General features: G+C 46.3%; 2 protein-coding genes across 5 annotated transcripts; one reads left to right on the forward strand and one right to left on the reverse strand.

The window, feature by feature from the left end:
- Positions 1-406: 406 nt before the first annotated feature.
- On the forward strand, positions 407-24,879 carry arhgap22b (Rho GTPase activating protein 22b). Of its 3 annotated transcripts, XM_077503806.1 has the most exons (10): positions 410-1,695; positions 6,932-7,131; positions 16,057-16,144; positions 20,349-20,477; positions 21,014-21,221; positions 21,303-21,435; positions 21,508-21,581; positions 21,747-21,868; positions 22,024-22,972; positions 23,241-24,879. In XM_077503806.1, exons 1-10 carry the CDS (start codon positions 1,653-1,655, stop codon positions 23,461-23,463), a joined length of 2,169 nt encoding a protein of 722 aa, XP_077359932.1. In that variant the 5' UTR covers positions 410-1,652; the 3' UTR covers positions 23,464-24,879. The 3 variants fall into 3 exon arrangements, 2 of the variants coding, with proteins under 2 accessions (XP_077359932.1, XP_077359933.1); XM_077503807.1 differs by lacking the exons at positions 410-1,695; positions 6,932-7,131; positions 16,057-16,144 and adding an exon at positions 19,132-19,505; XR_013279610.1 differs by lacking the exons at positions 21,747-21,868; positions 22,024-22,972; positions 23,241-24,879 and having other exon boundaries at positions 407-1,695; positions 21,269-21,435.
- LOC144005545 (uncharacterized) lies at positions 10,398-15,848 on the reverse strand. 2 transcript variants are annotated; one of them, XM_077503799.1, is made up of 2 exons: positions 15,711-15,848; positions 10,398-15,603 (listed from the first exon to the last, which is right to left on the reverse strand). In XM_077503799.1, exon 2 carries the CDS (start codon positions 15,535-15,537, stop codon positions 10,738-10,740), a length of 4,800 nt encoding a protein of 1,599 aa, XP_077359925.1. In that variant the 5' UTR covers positions 15,538-15,603; positions 15,711-15,848; the 3' UTR covers positions 10,398-10,737. The 2 variants fall into 2 exon arrangements, with proteins under 2 accessions (XP_077359925.1, XP_077359926.1); XM_077503800.1 differs by having other exon boundaries at positions 10,398-15,628.
- Positions 24,880-24,882: the final 3 nt, after the last annotated feature.

Here is a 24,882-nt window from a genome sequence, read left to right on the forward strand (position 1 = left end):
GTGGCAGTAGGATGTGGTAATCGGAAATAAGGTAGAAGGAATTATGAACAGTTCAAAATAGCAGTCAGTGTTAGCACAATGCTTTCAGATGTCTGCTAGAAAACAAAAGAATGTCAGGAAAAGCCTAATAGAACATCTGAAATCTATTTGGAGTTAAAGTGGAAGTCAACCCCCCAAAATTAATATGTTCTTCTAAAAACCATATTCTGGTTAATATTTGTTAGTGGAATATGAATTCAGCAAAATTCAGCAGTTTTGATCAGTATCAGAAGGCGGCCATTTTGCCACTTGTGAAAATGACATCACAGATGCTCAGGTCTCAGGTAACAACCAATCACAGCTCAGCTTCATAAAACAGGTGAGCTGTGATTGGTCGTTGCCCGATCCCCGAGCAACTGTGATGTCATCTTCAGTCGACAGCAAGTGGCAAAATGGCCGCCCCTGAGATGGATAAAAATGGCTGGATTTTGCTTCATAATTCATATTCCACAAATGTAATATTAATCAGAATGTCATGTTTAGACTAGTGAGGTCACATATAACATTATTGTCAAGAAATGTTAAAGGTTGACTTCGACTTTAACTTTCTGAACACAGCCACATCCCAGCTATAGGAGGGGGTGCACACACTTGTGCAAACTCATCTCAATTGTTAATTTTTACTCCCACTTTTGTTTTTCAATTGAGTTGTCATTCTGACTAGCCCCCAGGTGACACTAATGTCAAATACAACCGTGAAAACTAACGTATCAGACATTTACATAGCTAAACAACATGACTTTTGTTGTTTCGCAAATAATTGCAACCGAAACGTTTTGCAGAATGCATAGCAAAATGTCAATTTGCTTTGCCTCTATTGTATCAAATTTAGACTTGCGCTCGAGGGGGGACAGGATGTTGTCAAGACCCGTTTGAAAAAACAGTGGAGGAAAATGTGCTTCCAGAGTTGCGCCATTGGAATGCCCTGGAGCAAGTAATTACTGTAGCATCTGGGAATTCCGCACATTTGACTTTGAGTCAGGAGGGCAATGTCACTCGAGGAAAGCCAGAAGCGGCCGGGATGGTGGCGTATTTTAGGAACGTGGTGAAACGGATTTACAAGAGAAGAGAATTCTAGCGAGACCAAATTGACTTCTTAGAATAGCCAGAGAAAATGATAGAGGAGGAAGACGAATTGGGGAGGGGTGGGGGGTGATTACGAGGCTCAGAAAGTCTTAATTAGGTGGAGGGGGGTGGTGACACCTGCCACATGACCCGTCTCCCCCTCCACTCAATTCCCTTCTACTTTGAAATCATTCAAATTTGCCACTTATGAAAATAGAAGCTAAAATCAGGATTACATTTGATCAGGTATATTTCCTTCTTATCAGAAAGCTTCATCCACCCGAGGCGTAGGCACCGCTATGAATAATTCAGCAGGGAGGGGTTGAGGCCACTGGGCGTGTGTGCATGGAGCCGGTCCCTCCCTCTTTTCTGGTCCCGTTCCCCTCCCTTGTGTTCCCAACCCCCTCCTCCCCCCTTCAGCTGGCGGCCGCACTGCAGAAGGTCAGAGAGAGGAGAGGGAGAGGAAGAGGAGGCTGCGGGAGAGACGGGCAGGGGCGGGGTGCTTGGATGTACACGAACATGCCGAGAGGAGAGCGCGCCGACGAGCCATGACCACCATGCTGAGTCCCAAGATCAGACAGACCAGGAGAGGTAAGACACTTTCAAAACATCCTTATTTGTTATTGACACGTCAGAAATAATTGCAAGCACTTTCGATGCCACACTTCCTCTCTACTATCATGTAGCGTTTCACAGTTTAAATACTCAACAACCGGTGTGCCAGTGTGAAATCTGCTAGTAACCAATCGCATCCCTTAGTTCCGCCACCGCTGTCGGCTGCGCGTGCACTCGTAAAAGGATGCGTTCGTGTGTGCATGTGTGTCCGGGTCCACGTGTCCTTCCATCCTTCCTCACCAATTCTTCATCTGGATGTGATTTAAGATGTAATGAATAGCTCCCGATAATGCCGGTGGGATGCGGAAATCCTCTCCTGGAGCTGCGTGAAATTGCACTTAAAGAGGATTCAGTGTTGCATTTGCATATATTATCAGACAATAGGCATTGGGTATGTGTGGTTTAGGAAGTGACATACATATTCGTCAAAATGCTGACTATCGGCGCCGACAATCAGTCCAGCCGATAATCGGTCGATCCCTACTTTTAATCCAGCGCAACTCAGCCAGTAAGAGTTTTATTGCACCTTCATGATGTCTAATGGAAGAGTATTTAACTCGTTGACCGCCAAACACGTTTAATGACGTACTCTAAAATCCTAATGAATGTCGCCATTAACGTTAATTCACATTTATTACATTTTTTTTTCTCTCAATGGGCAGTGCAACGTCTTGTGCAGCGCGACCTTGTCATTGGGGTTGTGAAATCAAAAACGCCCGCTAACTATGGACAGCAGTTGGCGGCATTGTATCTCTTCAATGGGCTGACGGTGTATCAAATGCTGATTACTAAAGAACGGAATAAGGTAGAAACGTACTTTTTTTTTTTTTTTTTTTCTCATGTAAAAATGGAACCCAATCTTTCATATGGTATCCACCATGTTGATGTAGTCATACCGCGCAATATTCTGTTTGCTTTGAAAGATGAGTGAAAATGCTCGGAATCGGCTGGCACTGTTGGGGTTATTTTTTTGGATAAGTCAAAGAGTTAATTGTTCTGCTCATCACTATACGTCACTGGCATAGATAGATAGATGATTGAATATGTTAATATGCATTTCAACTGCCTATTCATATTCAATCAATATGTTTGAATAACTCCCCTGATAAAGTACATACTCGGACACAAAGCAGGTTTTGAGAGTTCAATATATGGATGATTTTTCTCTGAAAACCATCTGGTACAAGAATTATAGCTTTTGCAGCTAAAGTATCTGCTAAAATAAATGCAAATAGATGCTGGCTCCGTTTTATCTTTGAGTTTTTCAGAGATCCTGTCCCTGTTTTAATTGCCTTCACATAAGCTGCTTCCCTCTCCTACAGCATCTATTTGATGCGCGTTGCCATGGTTTTACGACTCGGCGACTCTCTGATATTCTGCATGAATAAGCCACCCGACGTAATCCCTCTGTGGCGTTCGCACGTATACGCGTGGAAATAACGTGAAACGCACAAACTGCTGTATCATTTCCGCTCCAGCGCAGGTTCCGAATGATGATCCGCCACACCCCCGTTGCTTGTCAGTGTGTGGATTTTAAACGCGCACACAAAACCGGCCGGGTGATTTATCAACGGCGGTAGGCTAAGCGCAAGTTCCGCGCTGATGCACCTGTAACGCCGTCCGCCATAAATCACCACCCAACGACTAGATTAATGGAATTAAATTCCTCCAGCAAGCCTTGTTTGTGTGAAATGAAGTGCATGTATAGCTTGATGGTATACGCGTCAGACACAGTAAAAACCCAGTGTTGTTTCAACCCGTATTAATGAGCCCGGTTAAAGGAAGTCAGACTGTGGAGCATTTTTTTTCAGTTTCAGTCCAATTATTCAATAAATTGATGCAATTTTTTTATTAATAAAATTAATACCTAAATAAATTATTTAAATTACAGAAGAAAATTAATCAATACAGTAAATTGAGTTCCGCCACATATTGACTCTGTTCACAAGTATATTATCTTTCCCTTCATCTGACCATTATCGTGGATTTTAATCACAGAAGGGCCAAAACATGCCTTGTGAAAATTAAACTGCACTAAAAAGAACTAGCCACCAGAGGGTGCTAGAACTGCAGAAGTGAAAATCAACCCAGCTTGTTATTTTTTTTTTTTAACAGATGTGCTGCTTTTAATATTGTGACATGACGACGACGATATATTGTGGCAGTTTTAATAATATCACGATATTGCAGTTATCGTTACATCCCTACTAACTAATATTACATCTTACTAAGCCAATCATGAGACTCTTCTTCATGTGTATATTTATGTCTGTATTATACTACCCCAGGTAGCCAAGGCACATACACCAGAAGGAACAGCACAATGCCCGCTGAAGTAAAAAGATTTTCGCAAAAACTGTTGATATGAAAAGTCAAATTACAAAAAAATAAAATAAAATGAGTGATAGAAGAGGGTTTCCATTTAATCCAATGGGGGCGAATAGAATTTATGACTGTACGATCCATCCATCCATCCATCCGTCCAATCACCTGATTTTCATCTGCCGGCCAAGCTAACGGAAACGTTTATATGTCTCTTCCATTATGAGCCAATCAGATCCCTTTTTGGACGTGTGCCACCAACTGAGCGTTGGCTTGCTGTTGAGGCTTACTTATGGCTGAAAGGACCCATGAGGAAACTATGCATAAAATACAATAGACATATATTCACGCAAGTACAGTATAGTTGGGGCATAATAGCTTGTTGCAAGCACGTGTTTTAAGACCCTTGACATTGACAGCTTGAGAACATTACTGTCCCTTTTTGACCTGGAAAAGGTAAATGTTACATAAGGGTACATTCGTGTCTTGTGGGTTTTATTGAAGGTACAGAAATGGACTCCTCCTGGAAGAAATTATACTACGCCTCTTGACGTTGCCCCTCCCAAAATGTGATTCATGGCAAATAATAATCCCGCTTTCTGTTCCAATTAATTGCAGTGGTTATGCATAAAGCACGCGCGCAGACCCTAAAAGCTTCCACGCTTTTTTTTTTTTTTTTTTTTTTTTAAACATTTGAACATCATACAAGTGGCCACAGTGCAGCTCCACCTCGCCAAGGAAGGTCTGAATCACCCTCAGCACGAGGTTCAAATTGGAGCTTTGGCACTTTTAGACCCCAGGGGGAAAAAAAAATAAAATAAATAAATCTGTGACTCAAGTGTGAATCACAGACTCGTGTTCCACTCACACACAGCTGATGTGTTAAATAGGGGAATGCTTTTTATATGAACACTATAAAAATACCGTACTGGCGTAGACTTCATATTGTATCTAATTTGCAACAATCACTTTTTTGTTCCTTATGAGCATTAATGTGTCTGCATCCTTTCAGTAATAACAGAGCAATTTGTGATTTAGTTAAAAGCAGCCACAGGGAAGACGAGAACTAGACCGCGTCTAAAGAAGACTAATGGAAGCATAAGCGTCAATGTGAAATCGATTACAATATTATGAATGCAGTTGTGTAGGAACAATGAGATGAGAGAAATGTGGCAGCGAGTCTCATCGCCAGACTTTCAACTTGTGCTTCTGATGACGCATGCTAGCAATGCGATTTAAAGGGATTACAGAGGAAATCAATTTGGGAACGAGCCTGGGGGAAAAGTGTTTGGAAATGGGAAGGTACTTTTGAAAGAGAAGCAAAAGTAATTGGTTTTTAGATCAACAAGTCGTCGTCAGGTGTAGTCGAACAATAAGCACAAGGTGGGCAAGCATTCTTCTAGAACGTTTGCTTCGATGTAACTGCTTGTGTAATATTGCTTTATCGCCACACTTCAATTAGTACATTTCATGATGACTAGTTTGGGTCGCCTTCCCCTTTTAAGGAAATATTACAGTTTACAGTTTGTTTCATGTACTGTCAAAACACCATTGAAGCACCTTGCAAAATGCTAACCCAGCATGCGTGCAGCAAGCTGATGGCGAAAGCAGACGGACAGCATAATGCGGTGAAAGTATGTCTCACTTTACCAAAAATACCACCACAGTAATGCTCGTGTTAGGACAAAATCACCGCCACACGTTATGAAAAGCCCATATCTATAAATTGAGAAGTAGTTTGTTTGTTTAAATCCTGTATTTAAAAGTCAATTTTCCTGAGTGAAACCGGCAGACTGCCCCTTTAACGCGCAATATCGATTCTGACGCCTGCGTATCGATACGTGAATTGTAATGAGGCCTGCAACGATATATTGCCGTATCGATTTTATGAGCCCACCCCTAGTAACCAGCGACAAACACTTTCACCTTGGAGACTTGGTCTTTTTTTTTTTCTTTTTTCCTCTCTCTCTCTCACCAAGAGGTAATACCGATAAAACATTATGAAATGAACCAATGAAATAGAATTGGTTTTCTTTTCCCATATTCTTTCTGCAACATTGATCATATCTTTTGCACACGCGTGTGTGCAGGGATGCCTACAACACAGTTGAGCTGTATAAATAATTCATGATCATTACATTGCTTGTTTGCATACCCTGCCATGAATTCATACCTGTGTGAGGGATAAATCCATATATATGGCCGAGTTGGCAACACAATTTATCGTGAACGTGTTTGAAAATGTGGATAATGTTATCTCGGCCTGCTGTCACATTGGGACGCGACTGCAACTGCCAAGTCCCCCTTTTGGTTGGAAACGGCCCTTGACTGAGCTCAGGTTTCACACATTTGTTGAGAATGATTGAGTCAGTCGGTCCCATGTGGTCCTATTATCGCAAGCCCGGGCCGTTTGGCCTTCTTTTTGGCTCGTGGCGAGACAATAAGTCTCTCCCAAGGACCTTCCAAATGGAAGGGAGGTGGGAGGGGGTGGTACAATCCCTGTCACCCCAGGCTACAGAACTGTATGTGTGTGTGTGTGCACCCCATCACTGTCTCCGCATTATTTGTGTTCTACTCTTATTTGCGCCTGCTGCCTCGGTATCTCATCTTGAGGTGTTCTTGCCCGGGGGCAGAAGGTTGTGTGTTCCTAGGTGATGTGCAGCATACGCAATGAAAGATAACACCGTAGGATGAAAATGGAAAAGAAGAAGGAAAAAAAAAAAACGGCACGAGGCCAAGACGGATAATAGAGTTGTCAACTCAATTATTGACTAGTCTGTAGTCAGTGTTGAGAAGTCATGAAGTACGAATGTGTTACTGTATTGAAGTAGATATTTTAGATGTCTACTGAATATGACTTTTTACTATTACTCTCTACATTTGTAAACAGCCAGGTCCAAGAGCATGGTGATGGGCGAGGTGACGCGAGGCTCCTGCCAGCCGGCCTCACCCGGCCTCCAGGAGGGGGCGCTGAAGGCCGGCTGGCTGAAGAAGCAGCGCAGCATCATGAAAAACTGGCAGCTGCGCTGGTTCGTGCTGCGCTCGGAGCAGCTCGACTTCTACAAAGACGAAGAAGAAACCAAACCACAGGTAATTATAAAGCTCGGCGCATGTTGAAGCGATTACTCCGACTTATTTATGATAAAGTTGTTGGGTTTGGGGAATGGACAACGTACAGGCATGTCGTTGCCATCAAGAAATCTGATTGGCTAACAGGATGGTGGAAGCTCAGCTAACTACTGATTTTTTTCCATTTTCATTTGATCATCAAATATTAATTAATGTTGGCAAGGTTTTGATGTCACATCTTTTGTGTAGAAATTTTGACATTTTGCTTTACAATTTTTATCATGTAATATTATATCTAAAAGTCCCTGTAAAGTGAAAACGTACCGCAGTGAAGAGTTTTGTTAACCCTGACAAATTTGAGCGAGGCGCTTAAAAGTGGCCATTTCGGTGCAAAGTCCCTGTCCTTACGCTGGCTGTCACATCAAACGTTAATTTTTATTTTTCATATAGTGAGGGAAGAGCTAATTGATTCCAGGCCCCAAAAATCTTCTCAGTCTTTACACATTTCCAGAAATTATTTTCAAAACACATTTAGAAGCAAATCTTTGAATTCAGTCAGGCTATATTCTTTTAGTGTTCGGCTTTCAGCATTCCCACGCAATTTCTTCAGAAATTGCACTTTGTCTAGTTTTCAGTGTCACCTTTTTTTCATTACCAACCGTCACCAAATTATGAATGAGGTTTTAACACTCTGGTGTCTCAAGACACTCCTAGACTGGGAGTTCCAGTGTAAGTGCTTGTAGCGCACACGGCACAACACTTGCTTTCTTCCTCCATTAGAGCATCGGGCTAAAAATATTTGCAAGGAAAAATACTCAATTGATTCGATTCCTTTCTCAATGGAAGACACCTTTTTGTGGCTGCGTGCTGACTCACCCTTTCCCTCTTTAATAAGCACTTACACGTAATGGATTGGGTGGTTGTGTCACTGGGCTGGGGGCAGCAGGTTAGCTGGGTTAGCTTACAATGCTCTAACAAGGGGGGTGATGTAATCCAACAACAGAAGCAGACAGCAGGCCCATCTTCATCACACGCGCGCACACACACGCACGATTTAAAACATAATAATCATCACTGTCTTCCGGATTGAAACCTTGACACTTGTATTGATTTTTTTTCCCCAAAGTCTTCACTCTGGATGACTGCTGTTTATTTAATGTGGGCCATCTGCCACCACGGTCTTTTCCCTCTTCACCCACGCACACACAAAACACACCAACACCGGATGACGTATTCGACTCGTCGCGATCTCTATTCTGTGGGGACCGAATGACTGAGAGGCTGCACAGGCCATAATCAAAGCTTGCCAATACTCATCCAAGCCGTTATCGATTGGCAAACTGTGACGCATTCAGGTTTGGCACACAAGACTGGAATGGGCACGCAGATGCACAACCCCCCCTCCCTCCCCCCAGCTGAAGACAGGATGTGTGAGAACGTGTCATCCCGCCTTAGTTCGCTCTCTAATCTTCTAATCGATGGGATATTTGAAACTGGGAGTGGTGCTCTGAGGGAGGAGGGGAAGAAGTAGGCTTATTGCTACAATATAACCCCACCCCCTTTACAAAGATGACAGAAAAGGCTGACAATAGATCGCATGGAGAAAGCACACTGTGAAAATCAATAAATGGGAGAAAAAAATATATATGTACACAACTACTATCTATCAAGTCAAATTGTATTAATATTTTAAATTTATTTAATATTTTAAGGTGCAGCAATTAGGGATGTAACGATATCCAAACATCACGATACGATATCACGATATGAAGGTCATAATACAGTAATTATCACGATATTGTGGGGAGGTTGGCAATACAAAAAAGGACACGATATTGTAAAAACACAATATTGTGCTTTTGTACATTACAGCAATGCATGTAAACAACCTACAATCGCTATCACTTATTATTGATATGCTTACTTACTTGCTAATATAAGCACACGTTGTTCAAAAACATATTACGTGGCCCCTTCATCTGACCATTAACGTGGATTTTAAACATGGAAGGGCCAAAACTTACCTTGTGAAAATTAAACTGCACTAAAAAAAAAAACAAAAACAAAAAAAACTAGCCACCAGAGGGTGCTAGAACTGCACAAATGGAAATCAACCTGACTTTTTTTTTTTTTTTTTTTTAAACCAGATGCACTGCTTTTAATATCGTAACATGACTACGGTATATCATGGCAGTTTTAATATCGTGATATCACGATATTGCCATTATCATTACATCTCTACTTATTGCAGATTGTGATGTTCTGCTCAGGGCTGCGGACCATGAAAAACCCAAAATTATTCACCTAACAACCTTTAACAGAAGGTTAAAAGTAACTAAATAGGGGAAAAAAATGCCAAAATAAATAAAATACATAATTGCTTGATTGGTTTTCGCAAAGTGGCCTATACATTTTTTTTTTTTTTTTTTTTTTTTTTTTTGTATGTGAACCTTGGAAGAAAAAGTTGGCCACCCCTGTTTTCTGGTGAGCTGTGCCGATCCAGGATTGGACAAGCCCAAAGTTGCCACAAACATAATAAAATTGGAACGAACCACTCATTTTAGCGTGTGTGAAATCTACGTTGGCACAGTGTGAAAACGTGCCTCTGGCGGGAAAGTGAGAATTGATCTTCGCGTCCAGAATAATGACGGGCATTTATAGGCAAACCGGATTAAGATGGCTAGCTAGGCTAGCTGGCTAGTTGGAGCTGTGCCTCCTGTGTCATGGTAACCAAATTCTGGTTGGATTTTATTCGAAAGCCAAAGCGTGTATTATTTAATTTTAAAACAGATTCAAGTCGATACTTCACTTGATTCTGTAAGAAGCACAAAATGATACTTTTCACACCAGCTTGATACTAACTCCTCTTGTTACGCGTTGCCCTTTGTAAATCGCTCATCCCCTGCTGCCTGTGTTGTTGTGAGCACGTCGCACCCTCGGGATTGCCCCCCACCACTCCCCGACCCAACAATCCCATGGTCCCAACGCTTCCCCTGCGCCGCAACCAGCCGCCTCTTCCATTTGTTGCCATGGCTACTGATGTTGGCGAGGGCCCGGCCCACAGGCTGGGGCGATTTGGCAGACCGAGCTGTCCGTTTGATGGAGGATGCCAGTCAGCAGATTAACAGGGCCGAGCTACAGAACGCTGGCGCGTCTTCACAGCTCACTTGGTCTTCGTCGTCGCGGCTAAATGGGGTATTGATCTTGATAATGCATTCTCATCATCTCGTGTGGGTCCCTGTTTAATTATAAGCAGATGGTAACACGGGATTGAAGAAACACACTCCTCAATGTCAAATATCATTTATTGACAGCGATGAAGGAGCCCTGCAGAGGCACAAACATATAATGGCTATACTTACATAAAACAGGTGGACAACATTAAGAATCACCACCTAACTGATAATCACACATTAAACATTAATTAGACTCACATGAACAACGTCAGCAGCTCAACATGAAGTCGGCAGCACTGTAACAACGTGTCCTGTCGGCAGCACACCAAAATGGAGAACTGCTGCCGCGAGGCAACACAACAAACTCAGTACCCCAGTGACCCCTAGTGGCCGGAGGAAACCTCTACATCCCCCCCAGTCCGGAAGCCTATCGATATATAGGTAGACGGACTCAGCCACGAATCCAACGGCCACTCTCAGGCTCATATCGCCTGGGCGGCCTCCTCACGCGACATGGATGAGGGGTAGGGGGCAACAAAGGTGGCGACCGCGAAGGCGGGGTCGTGGCAGCCGGAGCCGCATCAACAGCGACAGGATCCCCGCGGGCCACGAGCCCCACGGGAGGTCCATCACTCGGCGCAGGCACGACCACATCCGAGGCCGAGTCGCGGGGCACATCGTTCGGCAGGCGAGGATTCACCCGGGACACCACAGGGCCCGTAAGCACCGACGGGGGAACCAGCACCTGGGCAAGGGGCAGTGGCAACGAACCCGACGGAGGCTGCCCAATGCAGGGGGCAGCCGGCGTGAAGGCGCGGAGGAAGCGACGGTTGCGCAAAGTCAGGCGCCCTGACCCGTCGACCTTGACACGGTACTGATCGTGGCCCAGCGACTCCACCACCACACCAGACCTGTCCCACTTATGAGGGCTCGGACCCATCTGATTCTGGATGAACACTGTCTCGCCGAGCGCCAGCGGGCGGAGAGGCCTCGAATGAGCCCTCAGCGATTCAGTAGTACGGGACAAGCGGGTACGGAGAGCGTCCTCCTTGGCCGCCCAAGCCTGGCGCCATAGAGGACGGATGTGCGGGCTAGAGAACTTCTCCAGCCTGTTGATGAAAGAGAGTGAGTCCCTAAGGGGGCGACCAAAGATAATCTGAGCCGGGGAGAGGTTGCAGTCAGGATCAGGGGTGTTACGCAACTGCAACATGGCACGCAGAAAGCGGTCATTGTCGAGGGTGCCAGTAGGGCCGGTATTAGAAACAAGGAGGCGCTTAGCAGTCTTCACAGCGACCTCAGCTCTCCCATTCGACTGCGGGAAACCGACCGAGGACACACGATGCCTGATGCACCACAAGCGGAAGAAGTTCTCAGTGTGGCTCGACATGAACTCAGGACCACCATCGCTCGAAAGCTCCTCAGGCACCCCAAAGGTAGCGAAGAAAGAACGGAGGTGCCGAACCAGACCAGCCGAGCCACCCAGATCCGTGCCCGCCGTAGAGCTCAGAACCTCCACCCAGCCCGAGAGCCGATCCCCAACGACCAAGTAGTGGCGCCCGCCATAGTCAAAGAAGTCGGCGAACACAGCCTCGAACGGGGTGGACGGCGGCGACGACGGCAGAGGCGGTGTGGCTGCCTGCGAAGGGGCGTTGCGGTTGCAGTCAGCACAGCCGTACCTGGTGGCATGTATCTCCTTGGCCATCCCAGGCCAGTAGACTATAGCACGAGCACGCTGCTCCATCGCAGAAACGCCCTGGTGAGCAGCGTGGAGATACTGAAGGACCCTACCACGAAGGGATGGAGGGACAACGACGCGGTCGTGATACAGCAGGACACCATCCTGCGCGTAGATCGATTCACAGACCGGGGACAGGCCCGCCAGGGCGGGGTCGCTCGCATCAATCCTACCCTCATTCTCGATGAGGTGCAGGACCCGGGCGAAGCACGCATCGGCCGCAGTTTCCTGTGCGAGGAGGGACCACGATATGGCACCGAGATCCTGCGCATCCACACGGATGGAGGCCATTAGTGCTGACTCCACCACATCAGGCACACTACACAACTTCACCGGTGGCTCATCCACCGGTCCAGAGAGAGACGGATGCCTCGAGGCAGCATCAGCGGCGTGGTTACTCTTGCCAGGTAGGTGCACAATGTCAAAGCGCCATGGGAGGGTGCGTTGTTTAAGTCTGAATAGGCGAGAGTTAGTAATTTCATCCAGCGTGCGATCGCCAAAGATCTTAACCAGGGGCTTATGGTCGGTAACCACAACAAGGTTGTCACAACCCTGTGTGAAATACTTCGTTTGCTCAAGGCCCCAGGCCACAGCAAGGGCCTCACCTTCGATGGCAGCATAGCGCTGCTCCGCCGAAGACAGGAAACGAGAGCCAGCCAGGGTGATCTTCCAACCCCCCGAGCAACAATCAGGTACACCAGAGGCACAATCGCAATGCTGTTGGAGCAGGAAGTAACCAATACCACACCTGGACCAGTCTGGGCGGAGGCAGGTACGTTTCCGCATGTCGTAGATCTCCACGCCCTCGCGGATGGCTCCAATAATGGATAGCTTGGACGCCTGGAACGCTTCCTCCAATTCAGAAGACCAGGAGAACTTGCAGCGGGGGCTGAGGAACTGCTTGAATGGCGCCATCGTGTCACGCAACTGCGCATAGTTGGCCACCTGATTGACAAGGCCAAACCAACTTCTGATGTCAGTCGTAGACACTGGGGAGGGAAAGTCCCTAATTGCATCCAAGTACTTGGGGAGTGGTTCGATGGAGGCGTCAGAGACTCTGAACCCAGCAAAATCAACACATTTCTCCGCAAATTGGAACTTGTCAGCATTCAACACAATCCCTGACCGACCGACACGTGCGAGAAAGTCAATGGTCCTCCACCAGTGCTGTTCAAGGTCAGTGTCGTAGTGGACAGTGTCGTCCACACAGCGCTCCTTGCGCTCGAAGTCAGAGAGGACAGCATCAAAACGACGGTTGTATCCATCCCCCGATGACAGAAAGCCTTGAGGCGCCCTAGTGTAACGCCAGCGGCCAAAGGGCGTGATAAAGGTCGTCAGGTGACGATCCGACTCACGAAGGGGCACACTATGGTAGCCATTCCAGGCATCAGTCACGGACTTCCAAGTGCCTTTCGGGATGCGACGCGCAAGGCGGAATGGGGATTCAGTAGCGAAGGTTTCGCGCTGGCAGAACTTGTTGAGAGGGGAGAGGTCCACCGTCCTGCGGGGGGAGCCGTCATGCTTCCGAGTGACGACCATACGATGGCACCAAGTTACAGGATCGCCGTAAGGAACGCGTTCAATGACGCCAAGGGCTTCGTCCCGCAGGAGGTCATCGTAGACCTGTTGCTGCCAGTGCAGAGGTATGGTGGCGGCGGTGTGGCAAGCCTTAGGCGTAGCCGCCGGATCCACATGAATTTCGATGGGTGGGCCATCCATACATGGCAAAGGCCGGTGAGGGCAGGTGTTGAAAGTAGATGAGGCGTATCTGTTGAGGAGCCAGGCCTTCATCCGACCATTATTTTCCGGTGTACAAGGGAATGGCAGCTCCGTAGGACGTGGTGGAGGGGCTGTACGCTGGGGACAGAAGCAGTGCGTGTCACGGGGACCGTATGGACCTTTACAGCCACCATTAATGGACCGTATAGCATTGAAAGGCGGCAGCGTGACCGTCGCATCAGGGCCGACAGGGCCCTGAACGCCACTGGTTCCTACCAGGTTGTCGCCAGACGGGAAGCCAACAGGTAAGAGTCCGAGGTTGAGCAGCGTATCATAAGAGAGGTACATGGCATGGACGGAGTTGCTCACATACATCATGCAGCGGCTGGAGGTCACCGCTACATCACCACGACCGGGGACAGTTGAGAGCTCGGCGAAGAATGCTCCTACAATGTTAATGGGGGAGCGATTGGCAGCAGACAATCCGAGACAGACAGGGTACAAGTCATCGCGAGAGAATCCACAGGCGAGAAATTCCTCTAGAGACCAAAGGTCCGATTGCGCGCCAGTGTCAGCGATGGCGGATACGTTTACTGGTTTGACCGGGCCCCGGCTCCCGTCGCCGCTTCCCTGTCCAACTGGCCTGTCGATCGAGATGGCGACGGACACGCGGGGGTGGTCCCGTAGCTTGGCGCGCCTCCATTCACCTTTAGTAAAGATGTGGTGCTCGAGTCTGATAGGTGCGGGTTTGTGGACATCACTGTGTGTAGTTGAAGCACGGCGTCGGGCCCTACGACATCGCGCGGGTCCGGCTCTGGACTGAATCGATGAAACCATAGAGATTGGTTCAGATTCCATGGCGGCCTGATGACTCTCAGTCATCTGCGGCAGCTGCCGCTTTTTGTGTCGTCGGGCCCGATAGCACTCAACGCAGACCTGGTGGGGCTTGGTGTTCCACCCCCGAGGCCCTTCAGTGAAAACCCGAAATAGGCTTTTACAGTCAGGGCACGTCGCCTGCCTGGTCCTGTCTGCTGGGGGCGGGGCAGCATCCATACGTGGATCTCTCTTCTGGCTGCGAAATGACGACATTGCTGAGAGGGTGGGAGACGGGGAAGCATCACGAGCCATTTCTCTGCTTTCGACTAGTGCAATCACATCATTCACCGGCTTACGCAGGACATCAGATATGCCCAGAGTGGCACGGCGTATGTCCGAGTCATAGATGCCATTGATCAAAACATCGCGGATGATGTGGTCAGTAAAGTCCACATCCCTCCCACACTCACACACTGTAGCGTAGGCGCATGTCTCCGCTTTCCCCCTCACTCTGGCAGCAAAGGCTCGGAACGTTTCATCACGTTCCTGGTGCAACTGAAGCAGCTCGGTACGTAGCACACAAGTAGCCACCGGGATGACAGCAAGTGAGCGCATGGCAGCGATGAGATCTGGCAAAGGCCTGGAAGCAGCATCGGGATCGGCTTTCAATAGGCTGTCACCTAAGTTGGGCCCGGCACACTGAAACAGTTGGAAAGGGGCCTGTGCATCTCCTATGCCCGAGCCAGCGCGGAAGACTTCCCAGCGACGAGTGAACACGTTCCATTCCTCTATGGATACACCAATGTCTACTGTGGGTCGGGCAAGTTTCGGGCCTTGGAAAGTAGGCGCCTGAGCTGTCGCCTGGGCAGGTGGGTTCTGATGCACAAAGCCATGGTTCGCCAACAGAGCAATGGCGAGGGCCTCAGACACATCGGCAGTGCTGAAAGCGCAGCTAGGGACGCAGCATTCAACGATGACCATGGCTCCTTCATGAAGAAACACACTCCTCAATGTCAAATATCATTTATTGACAGCGATGAAGGAGCCCTGCAGAGGCACAAACATATAATGGCTATACTTACATAAAACAGGTGGACAACATTAAGAATCACCACCTAACTGATAATCACACATTAAACATTAATTAGACTCACATGAACAACGTCAGCAGCTCAACATGAAGTCGGCAGCACTGTAACAACGTGTCCTGTCGGCAGCACACCAAAATGGAGAACTGCTGCCGCGAGGCAACACAACAAACTCAGTACCCCAGTGACCCCTAGTGGCCGGAGGAAACCTCTACAGGGATGTAGTAGAAGGAGGGGGGGGGGGGGGGGGCGTGAAAGCTGAATAATTTCTCTAATTGCCGATTTCTTGCTCAATAAAATGGAAATAAATGTAAAAGAAACAGCAATATAATTACAAACTAACTCTCGTGGGTGAAAAGGAGACATAACAAAACGTTATTTTTGTTGAAGCTGTGTTATTTGTGTATTTCAGGGCTGTATACCTCTGCAGGGTTGCCAGGTGAACGAACTCGCAGCCAACCCGGACGAACCAGGAAGACACCTTTTTGAGATTGTACCAGGTAGGAGTTCTTGATGTAAACAACAGGGGGCACTGTTTGACAACATTTTCAGTTATAGAAACTTTGTAATTAGATGTTTTAAAGTCCACCATTTATTTGATCATCTACTCTTAATTGTGGGAACGCTTTCCACATATCGTATTGAGATTCTTTCATCTTAGTTGTTGTTGTTATTATTAACTCTAATTTCAGAAATGGTCATTGTTCACGTTTCACATCCATTTGATTAAATGTTATTTGAATGACTGTAATTATGTTTCACCAGTAGGAGGAGCTGTTGTTTCACTAACTGTAACTGAACGTTTAATATGGTGCATCGTTTTTATTTTCCTATTCTCTTTGTATAATTTGTCGGACTATATTGTTTATAATAATTAGTTGCAAGTAAAATTAAAAGGGTAAAAATTTACATGTTTAACTTCTAGAGCTCAATTATCTCACTTCCTGTTTTCTGCTAGGATAGCAAAGCAGTAGATTGATGCAGCTCTCGACTTCACGCAAGTTGCAGATACTAAAGTGAGCTAATTAAGTGAAATGGGTTTGCATTCGTTTAACTACAAGTTACTAAATAATTACTAGTAACACTGTTTCTACTACTACTACTATTACTAGTAATTAATAGTTAAATACTTTGTAATTTTCACGGAATTTCTTTTTATTTCCTTCATTAGCATTCTGCTATTAGCATTCAGCTTAGCGTTCGGCTTTCAGCATTCCCACGCAATTTCTTCAGAAATTGCACTTAGTCTAGTTTTCAGTGACATTACATTAGTTGGATGTTTTCAAGCTTAACATTTCCACTCTGTCATGGTGACGTCATTAATGTGCTTGATAGCCAAAAATGTCCACCCTGTGGACATTTGTGTTCGTTTGCTTGCAGTTAATTACAATTACATTTCATTTAAAATCTCACGTTTTGGGCAGGTGAAGTGGGTAAGTGTTAAAAGTATCTTATTTTGGTTACACAATTTGGGGTTTTACTAGTCCAAATCGATGCAAAAAGATATGAAGTAACGACTTGACTTACATTCAGACCACGTGTTGTTGAATGCAAGCGCTGGGATACATTCTTGCAGTTGTTTGCTTGGGGACCCCTTCTTGTATTTAGAGTGGACGGGCAACTTGTGAGTGTCTTGTGTGTTTTGTTTATGGCCGGTCAACATTGCAGATGGGTGTGAACTCCAACGATCCTCTCGCCGTGGCCACTGGAAAGTAATTAGGCAGAGACTGATGCAAGTGCGCAAATCTGCACTCTCACCTGGAGCGTTTACTATACTGTAGATGTGAGTTCAGATTTCTACATTAGTTACCAGAGTATTTTTTTGAAGATGAGGATTAATAATTGTGTCATATAACACTAAGGCCAAGGTCAAAAGGTTTTTGATCTCGCCAATTGTGACAAAGACGCTTATGAAACATTGTTTAATTGAGAAGCACGCCATCTGTGACCAATTTCCAAAAATGCCTGGGTAATCGTTTCCGTCTTTCAAACTTTGGACAATTAAATAGTTTTTGAAACAGTCTCATTTAAAACAGATGCATCTCTAGGTCACCATTTGTCAAATATTGAATTGTTGCTTGTAAATCTTAGACCAAATGGTGCACGGCAACAGGAGAGATTGGTTAGAATGTCAGACAGGTACGCGCTTCGTCAATCCATATGCCTCGTTTGCACCTTTCCGAGGTTACTGTCGTGGTAACATATACAACAAATCATTTAATAAAGGTTTCAAATTATAGAAAATGTCTGGGGAATAACCCTGGCAGCATTTTTAGCAAAACAGCATTTTTTTTTTTCTTTTTCTTTTTGTGTGCTGTGCCTGCAACGAGCTGTGGAGCCAAACAAAGCCGATTCCTTGTCATGCGCCTCATTTGGAACTGTGGTTGTTTGTAACAAAGCCTGCAGGCATTCGGGAAACTGGGGAATTACTGGCATCTTTTTTTTATTTTTTTTTATTGAATAACAGCTGACTCAGGGCAGAAAGTTCTGTCGTGATAGGGTGAAGTAGATTCTGACAGTTTTAGTAGCACAACTTCAGTCCGTTTTCTGACTTTGTGGGTATTCTTTGACCTTTGTAGCATTGATATCTGTATTGTCATGGTGATTAATAAAAACATTCTCATCAAGTTCTCCCAAGAGAAGTGGGAAGGTAATTTCTCCTTTAGTTATCTGTTCTTTTCACCTAGTTTATATCGCCTCCTGTTGTGTAGTCACAAAGCTATGTAGCTTGACAGTAAACTTGACTTTGAAGTTTTCTTTAGGACACTCAGCATTATGTGCTGCTCAGCAGAGGCCAGATGATGGCGTGTGACTTTATTACATAAAAAGTATCATTTGGTGAACACACTTGTTATCTTGTGCTTGGTTACTATGTGTGGAGGAAAAGGTTTTCTTGGGAACTAAACACTTGAACTTTTTGTTTTTGTCTTTTGCTATTAGGAAATAGATTTTCTTTCTTTTTTCTTTTCAATCATGAAGTGGGCCAAAATGTATACTAGGTTTCTTTACGAATAACTGTGTGAAATTATTCACCCCCTTTTCACTAAGTGCAGCCAAATGATTTCGCTAATGATTTCTGAATGTTGACCTAAATGAGTGATGACAAGTTCTGAAATGACAATTAGGTCAACATTGAATCAGTCAGAAATAATCAGGTAATTTCTGGAGTCGGTTGGCTGCGCTGAGAGAAAAGGGGGTGAATCATTTCACGTTCTACGTGGTGTCGATTCTTCACGCATTTTATATATTTAAAGCCTAAAATGTGGCAAAAGGTCAACAAATTCAAGGGGGCTAATACTTTCGCAAGGCATTTCACACGCGCTCGCCTATCCGCAAGTAACGTTGTACTTCAAATATGGGTTAGTGGGATAATGAACATGGCACAAAACACAGCAAATTACTGAGAAGTAATTTGCATAAACTAGTGTATTTGGCAAAGATTGGAGGACAACCCATCTTCCAGCACACACAAGTGACAGAAACCCAAAGGGAGAGAGGGAGAGAGAGCCTCGTCACACTCCTCCTCTGGGATTTACTTCTCCTCAGGGGGGCCGAGGGAAAGGACCTGCTGCCCACATTGCTCAATGGGAGCGGCGGGAGGAAACCGGCCAATGAAAAGTGGGACTACGTGGTTGTAGGAGTCGGAGCCTGATGGATTCTTTTTGCATTTGTCACCGAGCATGCCTGACTGGCAACTTCGGCCATCGGTGCTACCTGCTCCAAGGCGCTCCATGCTGCAGGGTTTAGGGCAAAGAGAGCCCCCCGGAGCCCCCAGTAACCAGCTCCGGTGTTGAAGCGTTGGCGCAGACATGGGGCCGGTCTGCTGTAAGCCAGACACAGTGAAGAAGCAACATCTCCAAGGTAACAGGAAACAGATGCTGGAACTTTTTTAACTAGAGTAGTAAAGAGCCAAGTGAGGCGTTGAGGCAGGCTAGCTGTTGACTACATGTAAACTAACTTGCAGCTTTGTCACATAGTATGGAAGCACGAGCGAACTCAAATTGTCTTAAAAAGCCTGCAGTCAGTGTTATCTTATTTAGCTGCTACATGGATCTTTCACTTCAGGCTGAGATGCTCTCGTTTGTTTTGTTTTTGTTTGTCTGCTTGCTTTGGGCGTATTGATTTTGTGCGGTCGTGTTATCAGGACATGATGCCAGCAAGTGGAATCAAAAGATGTGTCTCGGCTCCTTCATGTCTGAGTCTGCTCTTTACATTTAGAGGCACTCATTTCAAGTTATCTCAGTTGTGCTGATACATCCACGGGCTGTTTGTTTTGGTGTAAACTCCATATTAGTTTGCCATTTCAAGTGAGCAAGTGAGTTTGCAAAGCATTTGGCTTTAATGGCGCCATTCTTTATATTTGGACTGCTGAATCACTGCAACACAAGGACTTTATCTGGTCACAACATCCCACGCTTATTGTTGTAACCTTGATTTGACCGCCAGGTTTTATTTGTACTGTTTTTACTTTACTACTTATCTTATCAAAAAAAAACATGTGAGACACCAAATCTGTCTGGTGGTGGTTAGAAGGTCTCCTGAATTAAACATTGAGCTTTGCCGCCATCTTGTGGTGATAAACATTCACAGCACGTTTGCTACACAATTGTTTTGAATTTAAGCGACTTATTAACAGTCTCAGTTTGGACTTTGAATGTACTATAGAATGGGGAATTGCAGTTTGACGGTCGTATGTGTTTGCAGGTGGAACGGGGGAGAAGGACCGCACACCAATCAGCCATGAATCCTTCCTGCTCATGGCCAACTCGCAGACGGACATGGATGACTGGGTCAAGGCCATACGGCGCGTCATCTGGGCACCGTTTGGAGGAGGTAAAAGATTGAAGCTGTCAAGACTTGTAAGACTCATTCGTGTGTCAACAACGGAAATATGAAGTCTATTGATAGTTACTCGTTTCAACTAGAGACCCTTCCAGCTGACGTCACTGCTTAGCTCCCACGGCGCCTCCCGGAGGGCAAACATCCCATAATAAATGAATGCAGAGAGCTTGATTTTCGTTAAAAGGTGGAAAATATGGCACAAAAAACAGTAGGACACTACATTACTGCGAATCATTGAAACCAGTCGTTTGCTAGCTACAAAAAAAAAAAAAAAAAAAAAGTGCTGTAATTAATGTCAAAATATTACGGTATTTTGTATTTATTTTATATTACACGAATACGCCAGTAATTTAGCTGATTAATCAAAATTAAAAAGTGTGATTAATCCTAAAATTTTTTTTAATCGTTTGACAGCACTAGTAATTAAACAAATCTTTTGAGTGAATGTACTAAGTAGCACACTTCATAGTTCATAGACATAGTTACTTGGAATGAAGGCAAAGCACGATGACTTTTTGTTTCCCCAGGGATATTCGGCCAGCGATTGGAGGACACGGTGCAGTACGAGAAGAAGTTTGGCCCCCGACTGGCCCCGCTTCTGGTGGAGCAATGTGTGGACTTCATCAGGGAGAGGGGCTTGGACGAGGAGGGTCTCTTCCGAATGCCAGGCCAAGCCAACCTGGTCAAAGATATGCAGGAGGCCTTCGACTGCGGCGACAAGCCGCTTTTCGACAGGTAGGCACGGAGAAATAACCGCAGAAATGTTAAAGGGAACCAAAAAGCCGTCGCCGTGCGTTTTTTGTGAATCCCCCGCAGCAACACGGACGTTCACACGGTGGCATCCTTGCTGAAGTTGTACCTGCGAGAGCTGCCTGAACCCGTCATCCCCTTCTGCAAATATGAAGACTTTCTAACATGCGCACAGCTTTTGGCCAAAGATGAGGAGGAGGTATTGTAGGCGCCGATTTCGCTGCTTCTGTCGTTTCTGTCCTTACAATTGCTGCCGTTTGCGTTTCAACAGGGGGTTCAGGAGCTCGGGAAGCAAGTTAACACACTACCTCTGCCTAACTACAATCTCCTCAAGTACATATGCAAGTACGTTTCGGTTTAGTTTGGATCATGACAAGCGCATCCATGAAATAGCCTCTTGCCCCCCCCCCACGTGCTTTATAAGCCTGGCGGGCCGCCTGTCTTTTGTTGTTCCCAATCCATTCTGACAAAACCCCGTGACCAACTAATAAATATCAATTTCCTTTCTAGATTCCTTGATGAAGTCCAATCTCACTGTAACGAAAACAAGATGAGCGTCCAAAACCTCGCCACGGTGTTTGGGCCCAATATCCTTCGACCCAAGATGGAAGACCCAGTCACGATCATGGAAGGTACAAACACGTGCTTCATTTCATTTCGCTTCATTTGTAAAAGGGACGACATTTGTCATTGAATCTGAAATAAGATCACAAAGCAGTTCCACAAAATGTGACTAAGAAGGACCTGTAAGAGGCTACAAACAACTCTTGCGATCCATTTCCCGTAGGTACCTCTTTAGTGCAGCACCTAATGACGGTCCTGATCAGGGAACACAAGCGTTTGTACTCAGGAAGGGACCAGGAGGTCCTCACTGCACCCCAAGCGGAGCATCAACTCCTCAATCGTAGCCTTGGTGCCTGGATCTCTGAAGAGGACCTACAGACCTCCAACCCAGAACAAGAACTGAACAGTAGCGTGTCGTCACTCGAAGCCAAACTGTGTGCCGCCGTCACCCCTGCGCAGAGTCCTAACCCCGGACCAAAACTGGGGTCTTCGTCATCCAAGGGGGAGACGGTGGTGAGCCCGAGTAAACAAGCCAAGAGCATTCCCTCGTGGAAGTACTCTTTTAAAAGCTCCTCGACGCCTCGTTCTCAGCCGCAGGCTAAGCAGAGCGGGTCGGTGGTGGAACCGAGTCCCGTGTCTTCTGGTGGGGGAGGAGGAGGAAGCAGTAACTGGCTGATGAACGGTTTGTCCTCTTTGAGGGGGCACAGACGCACTTCCTCGGGCGAAAGGTCGACCCGGGACCGTGACTCCACCGGCTCCTCACAAAGACTCTCCACCTATGACAACGTCACGTCCTCGTCCAGCATGGGCAGCGTGCAGAGTGTGGGAAGCACTCCTTGGTCCACCTCATCCTGTGAGATCTCAGTGCCAGACTCCGGCAACGGCGATCCCTCGACCCGCCACAACTGCGGAGCGGTGGGCGATGGAGGGGAGCCCGAGAGAGGACCGGACGGGGGGCCGGTCACGGATCCGAGCTCCGAGCAGGACAGCTGCGAGGCGATGGAGCTGTGCAGCAGCAGCGCCGCCTGCAGCGAGAACGGCAACGCGAGCACGGTAGCCGGAGTTCCGTGTGACGATGGCGACGGAACAAACGTCACACTGAGCGGTCTGGTAGAAGGCCTCAAGGACGAGCTCAGGAAACAGAAGGTCGCTTATGAGGTCAGGATCCAAAAGTGAGTATACACAGGAGTGTGTAGACAAAGGGTGGGCAAACTGGGTCCTCGGGGGCCCCGAGTCCTGATGGTTTTGGAGGATTCCCTCTTCCAACACAAGCTGATTCCAATCAACAGGATCGGTACCAGACTTATGCTGCGCTGGAGAAGGGAAACATCCAAAACCTGCAGGACTCCGGCCCTCAAAGACCGAGTGCGCCCAACCCTGGTTTAGACTTTGTATATCCTTTGTAGAGACGTCATGTTGTAATTTTCTGGCCACGTACAGGTTGGAGGACTCCAGTGCCGCCCTGTGCGCTCACATGGAGCGTTTGGAGCAGGAGATGGAGCAGGAGAAGAAGCGGCAGCGCATGCTGGAGATCAAACTCCGCAACTCGGAACGAGCTCGGGAGGACGCCGAGAACCGCAACAAACTCCTCGAGAAGGAGATGGAGGACTTCTTTTCCACCCTGGGAGATCTTACCATGAGTACGAGGACCAGCGATATCTGACCCGGCGCCATGGTTGGCTTTCGAAAAGGGCTCACGGCATGGAGAATGCCGCAGGACTTTCGGCCATGATTGTGTGCGTTGAAGACGACACGGGAGGAAACGGGGCCAGACTGAGGTGGGGTGAGTGCAGTGCACTGTTTGGCATGCTTCACGTGGGACATGAATGCAGTCACTTCTTACTGGTGAGCACTGACCAAACTGTAGCAAGTCAAATGAATGAATGAATGAATGCAATATCTTTCTCTGCTGGTGTATGTTTGCTAAATATTAACATACCGGTACATTAAATCCACACAATTCAAGGGATCAGCTTTGTTGAGGTATTGACACCCACCACCCCCACAAAATGTTTAGAACTGTTCATATTAATATATTAAACTGTAAATAATTCCATAAACTGTGACCTCCAAAACACTTTACAGCTACTCGGGGGGCAATTTAATAACACTGAAGGTAGGAAATGGCGATTGTACTTCAGTTGCCAGTAAAATGAGAAGTTCTCCGCTCACATCTTGAAGCATACACGCATTTGTATCGTGTTTATCGACAGTAAGCTCGTCTTGCCTGTATTTGCCCTCAGGCCTTTCCAGTGCCTCTCTAGTCACATGACTTACAGGTCATCCCTTCAGTGTGTTGTGGTTTTAAAATGAAGGCCAGTTCAAAGCAAAACGTGTCTGACCTGGGGGCCATGTTGACTTTGGCGCACAAAGCTCAACACTGCCCTTAAAGACACAAATGGTATTTCCTGGTTGTGCCTTCAGGGAAGCCCTTTTAAATATTGAAACGACAAAAGGTTGGCAGCGCTTGCCCTGGTCGTCCGCAGGTGTAACCTCCGTTTAGAACACATCGTTACGTTTACTCGTGAAAAGTGCTGACGACCGATAACGTAGAAGGTGCCAATTATTGTGAAAGTGATTTTGTGCTTTTCGAATGGAAAGAATGTGTCCTCGTAGTGAATGCAATCGTGTTTGATGAAGCCAGCCTGAGAGGAAATGCACTGGTCAGCGCTTCCTCCATTTTCTGTGTCTTGGACTAAAACTTTGTTGGGAAGAAAATGACGCTTGCGCATATTTGTTATTCGAGCACTGCATGCTGATTAATAATGACCCAACAAAAGGGCCCAACAATGGAAAATGTGCTTTAGTAAGAACCATGTGACTGTTCTTTATTTTAAATGTACCGCATTTTGTAAGCCGATTTTTATTGCACAGGAATGTCCCGGAAGACTACTACCAACGATCGCAGCAGCCAATAGAAAACTTTATTTTCCTCTTCTGTATGTGTATGTACAGGTATGTCACATTTAAGCCTAAATGTCTTTATGAGTCATCAATGGTGCTTTTTATTTATTTGGATACACGAGATTGTAACGAATGGACACGTATGGAGAATAAAGCAGATATCGAGTTAATCCAACAT

This window comes from Festucalex cinctus, chromosome 17 (genome assembly GCF_051991245.1).
Source record: "Festucalex cinctus isolate MCC-2025b chromosome 17, RoL_Fcin_1.0, whole genome shotgun sequence".
Taxonomy (NCBI): Eukaryota; Metazoa; Chordata; class Actinopteri; order Syngnathiformes; family Syngnathidae; genus Festucalex; species Festucalex cinctus.

Bases quoted from the DNA above. Each gene is read 5' to 3' on its own strand.
- LOC144005545 (XM_077503799.1), bottom strand. From the start codon at position 15,537: ATGGTCATCGTTGAATGCTGCGTCCCTAGCTGCGCTTTCAGCACTGCC.
- arhgap22b (XM_077503806.1), top strand. From the start codon at position 1,653: ATGACCACCATGCTGAGTCCCAAGATCAGACAGACCAGGAGAG. The intron at 16,145-20,348 runs GTAGGAGTTCTT...ATGTGTTTGCAG, and splicing joins CCTTTTTGAGATTGTACCAG to GTGGAACGGGGGAGAAGGAC. The intron at 21,222-21,302 runs GTAGGCACGGAG...AATCCCCCGCAG, and splicing joins GACAAGCCGCTTTTCGACAG to CAACACGGACGTTCACACGG.